We start from the raw sequence: 12511 nt of genomic DNA, 5'->3' as shown, positions 1-12511 counted from the left end.
GCCACTGGAGCTAGGGTCTGGGCAAGGCTGGGCCGCATCAGGTTTTCCAAAAAAAAAAACGCATTTATTAAAAACAGAAAAATATACAAACTTTTTCAGTGCTTTGGTTCCGATTTTCTACAATAAAAACTCTGATAAAACATTCCACTGTTCTCAAATATTTTAATTTTTATTTTTCTACACAAAATAAGATGAACAAATCAAGAATAAAGAAAATCAATCAGTAAAAAAATAAATAAATATAATAACAATAATATAACGGCAAAAAATAAAAACTTAAGAAACCACATATAATTGGTGGGTAGACAAATGATTTTTTTCAGATTAAAATGAACAAAGCATTATTAGAGCCCTGTAGACATGACAAAACACGACTATAGTCACATTTATACTCTTTTTATTTACAACATATTGCGCAACTGCAGGGTCTTGACACACAAGCTAACTCGCAAACTAGAGAGCTAGCGAAATAATTTTTTCTGGCGCGGGCCGCACTAACATTAAACTTTCATATCAAGGCAGGGGCCTCAAACTAGTGCCGCGTGTTTGAGACCCCTGCTGTATGGTATCATGTACCCAGAAAAAATGATTACGTTTGATTAATGTTCATGTTAAAGGTTAAATAACTGTTAATAGTTATCCTCCCTATCCGTGTGGAAGTGGTAAGTTTTTGGCTATTTAAGTTTAAAGGAAATAACTTGAAGGCTACCGTTTAGGTCGCTATCTCTCTAGTTTGCGAGTTAGCATGTGTCTCAAGACCCTGCAGTTGCGCAATATGTTGTAAATTTGTCTACCCACCAACTATATGTGGTTTCTTAAGTTTTTATTATTTGCCGTTTTATTATTATATTTATTTATTACTGATTGATTGATTTTCTTTATTCTTGATTTGTTTATTTATTTTTCATCTTATTTTGTGTAGAAAAATAAAAATTAAGATATTTGAGAACAGTGGAATGTTTTATCAGAGCTTTTCTTGTAGAAAATCGCAACCAAAGCAAAGTTTATTCATTTTTCAGGTTTTAATAAATGTGTTTTTTTTTTTTTTTTTTGGAAAACCTGATGCGGCCCAGCCTCCCCCAGACCCTAGCTCCAGTGGCCCCCTGTTAAGTGAGTTTGAGACCCCTGCATTAGATCATACGTGACGTTTATAAAGGAGATAATACTGCAAGTAAAGCAAGCGTGAAGGTAAACAATCTTTAAATAACCTCGCTGGTAGCTCATATTCATCATCATCCATAATGACAACAATCTTCCAAGCTAAATGCTCTATCTTTTAACACCGCGAGTCCCATAAAAATACGAGGCATATGCATCATAAAATGTGCTTGAGAGTCGCTGAAGGGGTTTGAACATCATATTACGACCCCGCTGTAAACATTTAAAATGTACAATGATATTCAGGCAGCAAAGACAAGGTTCTTACTTATTTTTTACATTTCACGTTCCACGTACTACAAGACCATCTTCATATCACTCATCAGGACTTGGATCCCAGCATGGGAATTGAGCGTAACCGTTGATGGTGGAGAACTAATCACATAATTTGATACATGCGCCTGTAGCTCAGTGGCGATGAGGCTGACTCCCCCGTGTAATTAATCAGCCGTTTGGGCTCATAAATCATCACTCTGGATGATTTTGGTTTTGCATAAAGCTGCGCCACAGCAGCCGACGGGCGCTTGCTGCTCCTGAGCAAATGTCTTAAAGGGTCTTGGCAGGAAAACCCAGACTGAGAATCAGCCGTTCGGGTAGTGGGCTAAACATACGTCCATGGTTATTATACAAGACTTAGCGTCTCATATAAATTGTTTTCTCACGCTAGAATGTACGGAAAAGGAAAATAAATATGTGTTTATTATATTTCATATTTCACATTCCCCAAAAAGTGCAGTTCCCCTTTAAGAGCTGAAAATAAAAGGTTCATTATTAGTTTTTGTCACATTTGACTCAAAGGAAGAACTCATGCTACCAAAAAGAAAACAATCCCTCTCTCTCTCTCTCTCTCTCTCTCTCTCTCTCTCTCTCTGTCTATCTGTCTATCTGTCTATCTGTCTATCGGTCTATCGGTCTATCGGTCTATCGGTCTATCGGTCTATCGGTCTATCGGTCTATCTGTCTATCTGTCTATCTGTCTATCTGTCTATCTGTCTATCTGTCTATCTGTCTATCTGTCTATCTGTCTGTCTGTCTGTCTGTCTGTCTGTCTGTCTGTCTGTCGGTCTGTCGGTCTGTCGGTCTGTCTGTCTGTCTGTCTGTCTGTCTGTCTGTCTGTCTGTCTGTCTGTCTGTCTGTCTGTCTGTCTGTCTGTCTGTCTGTCTGTCTGTCTGTCTGTCTGTCTGTCTGTCTGTCTATCTGTCTATCTGTCTATCTGTCTATCTGTCTATCTGTCTATCTGTCTATCTGTCTATCGGTCAAGAAAACAACCTGACCGGGTCATTTTTGACCCACTTATGGAAGGTTGGGGTAGTAACACAAAAACAAAAATGTCTTAAAATGTATAAAAGATAAGTTAAAAATGTGAACGTCATGATATCAAAAACATGTTTTTTGAGGAATACCTGGAATATGAAATGATAATTTTTCATTACAAAGATATTTCAAGAAAACAACCTGAGCGGGTCATTTTTGACCCACTTCTGCATGTAAGGGTTAAATACTGGCCTCTGTGGAGTAAGTACATCCTAATGATAAGGTAGTGCTTCTTACTTTATGGTTCAACCTGAACAAAAATGCTCCTTTAATTGAGTTTTTTTTAAGTGCAGCCCATTTTTGACTGACTGAGGAGACAAAGAGCAGAAATGACTTGAAGCCTCTGAGGTATTTTCTTCAATTAGAGCCAACTCTCAACGCTCCACTCCCACTTTGCTTCTCTGCCCCTTTTGTCATAGCGTAGTTACTCACTCAACGGGCTTCCGCATGACAAGCCGTGAGCTTGGTGGAGAATAGCAGAAACCAGCTGGAATATGATATATTTTATTCCACTAACTCGTGGATTAACGTCTGGATCTTTCGTTCATGTACTGTAAGAAACGGCAACAATTCTACTGTCTATCCAGTGGTCAAGTGGTTTTGGGACATGGCATTATGACGGACAGGGAGGGACTCGAAGTCAGCGGCCCACTCCTGATCCATCCGACCGGGGCCTTGTTTTGTGGTCTCCGTGAGAACACGGAGCCTTAAGTTGAGTTTTTGACACAGCGAGCATCGTCTTTGTCGGCCACACTTTGTCGGTGACAGGACAGTGCTCGAACCGTGAGCTCCGACCAGCTAGGCAGTTAAGAGTCTGCCAGGCTACTCGACTAGAGTGCGAAAAGTCAATCTCTTCAACCTTGTCTTCCCAGAATTCTCTCTGGTTTCCTGTCAAGGCAGTCTACAGTCAGGCTGGCTTTTCCTTTTCCTTCCATTTGCTGCCTCGCATATTCGTGGATTTTGTTTCTCTCTGAAATCATTCTTGTGTGATCCTAAATATAATACTAAATATCATACAAGTGATTATTCCTAACCAAAATGGCAAAATTGGCATAAAAAGGCATTGATTCTAGTATGGGTGATTTTTGAGCCACTTATGGAAGAGTGTAGGGTCCAGTCACTCGTGCATCGAAGGGTTAAACCATTTTATCTTCCATAGTAACATTGCAGGGGTGTCTTGGATTACCGTATATACAAATCAACACATATTTCTGTGTTTACAATGACAGGACTGTTGAGACTTAATAGACAGATGGTTATGCATATGCTGTGCTCAAAGTGCCCTGCTGTGTAGATTCAAAATGTAAAAAAAACAAACATACACTTTATCCGTTTATTCAGATGCCGACTACTGATTGTGTTGCATGAAACAAAATGTCTGCTTTTGTTTCCGCAGCAGAAAAACTCAACAGCAATAAATTACAGTTAATTTCTAGCCCAACCTCTTATTGTTCTCTATCAATTGAGAAATTGCTGTAATGTTATTGGTCCCTACTCTAATGCCTCATTAGTAGAATGATTATGCAAATGAGGTTTTATCCCCGGCTTGTCCATCAGGAATGTTTTTACTTTGTAATTTGGAGACTATTGCAATTTTGAAGTGCTTTATGAGTGGTCATAGAAGAAGACAAATATTATTACTAGTTAGAAAGAGCGTTTATTGTAATGGAACCGGGCGGCACGGGGGTCGAGTGGTTAGCACGCAGACCTCACAGCTAGGAGACCGGGGTTCGATTCCACCCTCGGCCATCTCTGTGTGGAGAAATGCTGTAAATGTTTGACAGACAGTACAATGTGAGAAAATACATGCCAGGCAGCACGGTGGACGAGTGGTTAGCGCGCAGACCACACAGCTAGGAGACCATGGGTTCGATTCCACCTGAAACATATCCACCTGACTCAGTTTTCCCATCTGGGAAAAAAAAAACTACACATCAAGATACAGTGCCTTCGTCAGAGCATTGCAAAACAGTGTACGTTTACAGAAAGTGTACTTTGAAAAGAAATGCTTCTCTTTAATACAGTTGAAAAGTCAGCATTTCCAGAAATGCTGCAAATGTTTGACAGACAGTATGATTGCATGTGAGAAAATACATGCCAGGCGGCATGGCGGAAGAGTGGTTAGCGCGCAGACCTCACAGCTAGGAGACCAGAGTTCGATTCCAACCTCGGCCATCTCTGTGTGGAGTTTGCATGTTCTCCCCGTGCATGCGTGGGTTTTCTCCGGGTACTCCGATTTCCTCCCACATTCCAAAAACATGCTAGGTTAATTAGCGACTCCAAATTGTCCATAGGTATGAATGTGAGTGTGAATGGTTGTTTGTCTATATGTGCCCTGTGATTGGCTGGCCACCAGTCCAGGGTGTAACCCGCCTCTCGCTCCAAGACAGCTGGGATAGGCTCCAGCACCCACCGCGACCCTCGTGAGGATAAGCGGTAGAAAATGAATGAATGAATGAATGAATGAATTACTGTTTTGTGGTTGAATACGGATTTTCTTCATTCATACTGTCTGTCAAACATTTGCAGCATTTCTTGAAATTAATTCTTTATTTTTTAGACTATTAGCCACTGGTTAATTGGCGACTCCAAATTGTCCATAGGTATGAATGTGAGTGTGAATAAATGAATAAATATACATTTAATAATAATAAAAAAAAAGATAAAAAAATAAACATATATATGTCATATAAATAAGTCAATAAATAAAAATGACTGAAATCCCACCCTCGGCCATCTCTGTGTGGAGTTTGCATGTTCTCCCCGTGCATGCGTGGGTTTTCTCCGGGTACTCCGTTTTTTACTCCCACATTCCAAAAACATGCTAGGTTAATTAGCGACTCCAAATTGTCCATAGGTATGAATGTGAGTGTGAATGGTTGTTTGTCTATATGTGCCCTGTGATTGGCTGGCCACCAGTCCGGGGTGTACCCCGCCTCTCGCCCCCGAAGACAGCTGGGATAGGCTCCAGCACCCCCGCGACCCTCGTGAGGAAATGAAAAGTCAGCATTTCCAGAAATGCAGCAAATGTTTGTCTATATGTGCCCTGTGATTGGCTGGCGACAGCTGGGATAGGCTCCAGCACCCCCGCGACCCTCGTGAGGAAAAGCGGTAGAAAATGAATGAATGAATGAATGAAATGGAACCGTTTTCCACGCCCCATGCAATTGTAGCGGAAACCGTTGACAAGTCTATTAATGCAGCACTGCAGATAACCTTCAGTCCCTGCAGAGGACTCGTACACAATTACCCGTGTGCTCAAATGCCTTCCTTATCTTATTTGTTACACCGTTCACAAGAGACATTTTTCCGTGAGTCTGCATCATCACATGCATATTAGTGTAATGTAAGCACCTCAAATTATATTATGCTTGCCGCGTCGTGTGGAGCTTCTGCAACGCTGGTGGTGTTGAAAAGCGTGACATTTTTTTCATAGCAGCGTGCATGTATGTGGCGACGGTTGTTGGGTTTGTGGCCGTTATGCGGAGCGACCCGGTGGCCAAACATGCTGTCAGACCCAAATGTGATTAATTATGGTCCTCCCCTCTGGCCAAAAAGCCGAACCTGACACGTCCAGCTTAAACTTTCACAGCTACTGACCACACGGGGATGTCGACTGGAAGAAATTCTCATTTTTTACTGCCCACAACAATATCAGGGGTTGTGGTTTAGTTGCTGTTTACGTGAGAATCAGCTGTCAGTCACCTTTGAATTAATTTGCGTGGCGAGCCACCCAGGTGCAACTTTTATATATACTTTTAGCTTTAGACTGTTACACAAGACACTAGTTTGAGGCCCCCGCCTTGATATGAAAGTTTAATGTTATTGCGGCCCACGCAAGTTTGATATGGATGCTGTATGGTATCATGTACCCAGAAAAAATTATTACGTTTGATTCATGTTCATGTTAAAGGTTAAATAACTGATAATAGTTATCCTCCCTGTCCGTGTGGAAGTGGTCAGGGTTTGGCTATTTAAATTTAAAGGAAATAACTTGAAGGCTACCGTTTAGGTCGCTAGCTCTCTAGTTTGCGAGTTAGCATGTGTCTCAAGACCCTGCAGTTGCGCAATATGTTGTAAATAAAAAGAGTATAAATGTGACTATAGTCGTGTTTTGTCATGTCTACAGGGCTCTAATAATGCTTTGTTCATTTTAATCTGAAAAAAATCATTTGTCTTGCTTGCCACAACATCATTGGTCTGTTTTCGTTCAGCACAAAAACACAAGCATTTACTTGCTTCTGGTGTGTCCTGTGGTTTCTGGAAAACTGACAACGTAATGTTGTCTGTTTTAAAATGGCGACTAATGGAACTGTTGTCGTATAAACCGGGCCTTAATTAAAAGGAAAAGTGCGTAAACGCTTCAAGTTCTGAGGATTTTTATCATCCTTTTTTCCCGAGATGAGAGCGTTGTTGATTTGTGATGAGCGTGTGCTGCTGTCACAGAATATCAAGTGGTAATTTATGGTTTAATAGATTCAGCGGTGATACTTCCTGCTGTCCTGCCACCTGTTCGCCAGCTAAAGGCTGAGTCATTATGCAGAGAGCCAACACTCCTCTGCAGAGAGCAGCAAACGCTATTAAATTATATGCTAGGACTACGTTAAAAAGCCATAGCATTTCAGTATGTGGAATCAAACTATGGAATGGATTGAGTAAGGAAATCAAACAATGCACAACGATGAGCCAATTCAAGAAACAATACAAGCAGTTGATGTTTGCTAAATACAAGGATGAAGAGTCTTGAACCAGTCATGATGTGCTATATATCACTATATTGACACTTACTATGGTACACATTATGGCATTGGATGCTCATATCATACGTGACAATAAATAAATAAATAAATAATAAATTAAAAAATGTCATACATTTTTTTAATTATTTTTTACATTTAAAAACATAAAAAAATAATAACACTATACTATACTATAATATCAAAAAAATAATAATAATAATAATAAGAAAAATTAATAAAATAAATTAATAAATAAAATAAATTTGCTAAATACAAGGATGAAGAGTCTTGAACCAGTCATGATGTGCTATAAAAATCACATTATTGACTTAATTGATTAAATTAAATTAAATTAAATTAAATTAAATTAAATTAAATTAAATTAAATTAAATTAAATTAAATTAAATTAAATTAAATTAAATTAAATTAAATTAAATTAAATTAAATTAGGAAAGCAGGAAGTGAACAAATGTGACAGTTACTGATTGTAAAAGTACCAGATGGAGGGGTAGGATTTAATAAGCTTTGCACTCTACCTACTCCTTTTGGACATGTGGAACTGGGAACTGATTATGGGATGCACTCAATTGTATCAATTGTATCTCAATCTGATGCATGTTCAAATGAAATCAAACCATTACCATTACCATTAACCATGCAAAGTATTCCATGTGCTTACACAACTTTAACTTAAGATAAGATCGGAGTCTGGTTTTTGCCCATCCCATTGTGGCGTCTTCATGTCTGAACTTCAGCCCTCTGTGACAGTGATAAAGTGCCTTGTCTGTAGCCCCTCTGTGGAAAAATGACTTGCAGTGGGAGACCCCCGGGTACGTGAAAGCCATCCTCTCCTCCTGCGCCTTCCACTATAGGCTTAATAGGACAATTCATCTTAATCCAAATATCCCTGAGCCACTTGTACCAGATGACGTTTCATTTTTTTAAATATAACAACCTGTTATTTTTATTCAGTAAAGAAACCACAAAGACCAACATCTGCAATCAGCAGTCAGTGGATGTCAAAGATAAAGAATTCATTTCAAGAAATGCTGCAAATGTTTGGCAGACAGTATGAATAGCCTGCAAGAAAATACGTGTCACAAACGGCAATTACACAACTTTACAGAGTGAACAATGATATAATATATAATAAAATGCAATATTTCCTTTACTGTGTCATGATACAGTATCATAATTTTTGTACTATTAATATTAATATATTTTGTGGCTGTATTCAACCACAAAACAGGAATTCATTCATTCATTCATTTTCTACCGCTTATCCTCTCGAGGGTTGCGGGGGGTGCTGGAGCCTATCCCAGCTGTCTTCGGGGGCGAGAGGCGGGGTACACCCTGGACTGGTGGCCAGCCAATCACAGGGCACATATAGACAAACAACCATTCACACTCACATTCATACCTATGGACAATTTGGAGTGGCTAATTAACCTAGCATGTTTTTGGAATGTGGGAGGAAACCAAAGTACCAGAAGGAAACCCATGCATGCATGGGGAGAACATGCAAACTCCACACAGAGATGGCCAAGGGTAGGATTAACCCCGGATATCCTAGCTGCGAGGCCTGCACGCTAACCACTTGGTTGCCGTGCAGCCGAGATTCATTCATTCATTCATTCATTGATTTTCTACCGCTTTTCCTCACGAGTGTCGCGGGCGGTGCTGAAGCCTATCCCAGCTGTCTTTGGGCGAGAGGCGGGGTACACCCCGGACTGGTGGCCAGCCAATCACAGGGCACATATAGACAAACAACCATTCACACTCACATTCATACCTATGGACAATTTGGAGTCGCCAAATTAACCTAGCATGTTTTTGGAATGGGGGAGGAAAACGGAGTACCCGGGGTGGAATTGAACTCGGGTGTCCTAGCTGCGAGGCCTGCATGCTAACCACTAGGTCACCGTGCAGCTGAGATTTCAAATTTTATTTTAAAAATGAATGACAGGACAAACCAACTTCTACGATATTTTCATCTATGATATTTTGTATGGCTATTGTCAGACAGCATCATTTGTGTCTGGTATACGGAGGGTTGCTGCCCAAAAGAGCACGGTGCCTGTCAGCGCCGTTGTGAGTAATGCACGTCTGCATGTAGCCTGAATCCAACTCACAGATCATTTGGATGTGCTGCTCGATTGAGACAGAAATCTTGCAGCTTGTCCAGAGATGTTAGCATCAAACCAGCAAGCTGAGGTTCTGCTCGGTATGCCAACCTTTTTTTCCAGCTTGTTGGTGGTCGATGAACATGACTGGCATGCACTTGAGGGAACGTATGACTGTTTTCGAAATATTGTGTTGTATTTTATTATATAAAATACATTTTTCATGGTGGATGCCCTTTCTAGAATGTGCTGATAATACACATAATTCTGTCCAATATGCTGATACGGCATAAGCTGATATCTCTTGGCTTATGTAAGCTTCTATCTATCTGTAAAATCCTCGGCTCAGGTTGTCTAGGATCTTACTACCTTTTGATCTCTTGGATCCAGACATCTTTCAGCTCTCAGATTCAATATTGTAACCATTCAGTTGCAGTTGGCACATTACTAAAAGTGTGTTGAGACCCAGGAGCCGTCAGCACAAACGGGGCCGGTATGCCTAATTTGTTTGGGGTGGTGACATCAAAGGCAACACGACGTTGTAAACAGTTACAAAGTTACCCACTTCAATCATATCCACCCGACTCAGTTTTCCCATCTGGGAAAAAAAAAACTACACGTCAAAATACAGCGCCTTCGTCGGAGCAGTGCAAAACGATGTACGTTTACAGAAAGTGTACTTTGAAAAGAAAATGCTGCTCTTTAATACAGTTGAAAAGTCAGCATTTCCAGAAATGCTGCAAATGTTTGACAGACAGTACGATTGCATGTGAGGAAAATACATGCCACAAATGCTAATTCCGCTAATTCCGCAACATTACATTGTGAAAGATGTGCCTGGAGAATGTAAACCAGGGGTCTCAAACTCAGTTTACCTGGGGGCCACTGGAGCTAGGGTCTGTGTGAGACTGGACCGCATCAGGTTTAAAAAAAAAAAAACAAAACAAAAAAAAAAAAACCGCATTTATTAAAAACAAAAAAATTTAAAAAACTTCGCTTTGGTTCCAATTTTCTACAAGAAAAGCTCTGATAAAACATTCCACTGTTCTCAAATATCTTACTTTTTATTTTTCTACACAAAATAAGATGAAAAATAAATAAACAAATCAAGAATAAAGAAAATCAATCAATCAGTAATAAATAAATATAATAATAAAAATAATAAAACGGCAAATAATAAAAACTTAAGAAACCACATATAGTTGGTGGGTAGACAAATGATTTTTTTCAGATTAAAATGAACAAAGCATTATTAGAGCCCTGTAGACATGACAAAACACGACTATAGTCACATTTATCCTCTTTTTATTTACAACATATTGCGCAACTGCAGGGTCTTGAGACACATGCTAACTCGCAAACTAGAGAGCTAGCGACCTAAACGGTAGCCTCCAAGTTATTTCCTTTAAACTTAAATAGCCAAAAACGTACCACTTCCACACGGATAGGGAGGATAACTATTAACAGTTATTTAACCTTTAACATGAACATTAATCAAACGTAATAATTTTTTCTGGGTACATGATACCATACAGCATCCATATCAAACTTGCGTGGTGCCGCACTAACATTAAACTTTCATATCAAGGCGGGGGCCTGAAACTAGTGTCCTGCGGGCCATATTTGGCCCGCGGGCCACATGTTTGAGACCCCTGTGGAAACAAAGCACAAAACTACAGATCATAACAAAATACCCACTTATAAAACTCAACTGATATCCAAAGTTTTCAATTTTAACACCAATTTGTCTTTGTGTCCACAGACTCCGGTCATCATGTATGACGCAACGAGGGTGCCGTCTCCAAAGGATGGTCCAAAAGGGCTGTCCAAGCCACAGGTCCCCGGAACAGGACCAGACTTGGGAACAACAACAGCAGGAGTCTTAACGCCGGCTACCGCACAACAAGCTAAAACTGAGGAAGGACAGTCCGGTGCGGAGGAGGAGGAGGAGCCAAAATCAGAGCCGGTCCTGGTGAAAAAGCCACAAAGAGAGATACTGGACCATGAGAGGAAGAGGAGGGTGGAGCTGAAATGTATGGAGCTCCAAGAGATGATGGAGGAGCAAGGGTAAGCCTGCTTTTAATTTATAAAACTGAGTTCCTGGCCTCGTTCCACAGCTTCCACAGTGTCGTTGAGAAGGTGACATTGATTGACATGAGTTTGTATGTTCAGGTGGTCCTTGGTTTATGATGTTTCATGCTTTCATGCTTACACCGAGGAAGAATAACACCGCTTATTAGCTCACTTTTAGGACTTCAGTGTGTCCGCCAAGCTACTGTGCGCCAAAGAAAGGGAAAGCCATCACCATAGAACAGAATAGCCAAGCCTGGTGCCTTCAGAAGAAGGATACTCAAATGATGAAGGGAGGGCTGAGTATGGTGTTTCTAAGTACAGTACAGAGAAATTTAACAACATGGCTAACAAAGATGGAATACAAGATGAAGGAGCTCCACTCGCTCATCTGACTCCTTGAAGGACAGCAACCACTCACTTCAGCATTAAAGCTCCGGACCGACTCGGGCCGTCTTGTTTGGCGGTAATTGAGAGAGCAGGATTACAGAATAGAGACGAGGAGAATAGATGCCAGTCATGAGACGTGATTAAGAGGGTGGCTGGAGCCGTGCCTGAGTCATTGTTGTGCCTGAGGACTCGGGAAGGAACATCCGGAATGATGATCACATGCTTGGAACATACAGTAAACCTCGGATATATCGGATTCAATTGTTCCCACTGGTTTTGTCCAATATAAGCGAAATCCGTTATATGCGTATACCGGAAAATTTCCGTTTTACGCATATATCGGATTTATATCCGGTATATGCGTAAATGGGATTTTATCCGTTATAAAAAGGCACTTCCTTGACTATGTTTCCAATGTACCTGGACGCGCAGGCAACGCTGCAAACACTGCAAATGACGTCGTGTAGCAGCCTGTCACGATTCGGCGAATCGGAGCGCCACGATGCGGCCATCCGATATATGCGAGGGAAATTTAATGGAAATGCATTGGAACGGGACTGGAGATTTTGTCCGAAATAGGCGAAATCCGTTATAAAAAATCCGATATATGCAATGAATTTTTATTGGAAATGCATTACAGAAAAATCGCTTCTTTTTTATCTGTCCGTTGTGAGCGAATTTCCGATATATCCGAGTCCGATATATCCGAGCTTTAC

General features: G+C 40.5%; 1 protein-coding gene across 3 annotated transcripts in view; it reads left to right on the top strand.

Annotated features, from left to right (window-relative positions):
- The window catches only part of srrm3 (serine/arginine repetitive matrix 3), a 62462-nt gene that overhangs the window by 21402 nt on the left and 28549 nt on the right, over positions 1-12511 (top strand). For all 3 annotated transcript variants that reach the window (XR_009132122.1, XM_058087774.1, XM_058087773.1), the window contains exon 2: positions 11098-11402. Coding sequence is in view for 2 of the 3 variants with exons in the window: in XM_058087774.1 (XP_057943757.1) it covers positions 11110-11402 (293 nt within the window). In the remaining variant the exon portion in view is untranslated. The remainder of the gene's footprint in view (positions 1-11097; positions 11403-12511) is intronic.

The sequence above is a fragment of the Doryrhamphus excisus genome, chromosome 11 (genome assembly GCF_030265055.1).
Source record: "Doryrhamphus excisus isolate RoL2022-K1 chromosome 11, RoL_Dexc_1.0, whole genome shotgun sequence".
In the NCBI taxonomy this organism is placed as follows: Eukaryota; Metazoa; Chordata; class Actinopteri; order Syngnathiformes; family Syngnathidae; genus Doryrhamphus; species Doryrhamphus excisus.
This window is presented reverse-complemented; position numbering and strand designations above follow the sequence as displayed.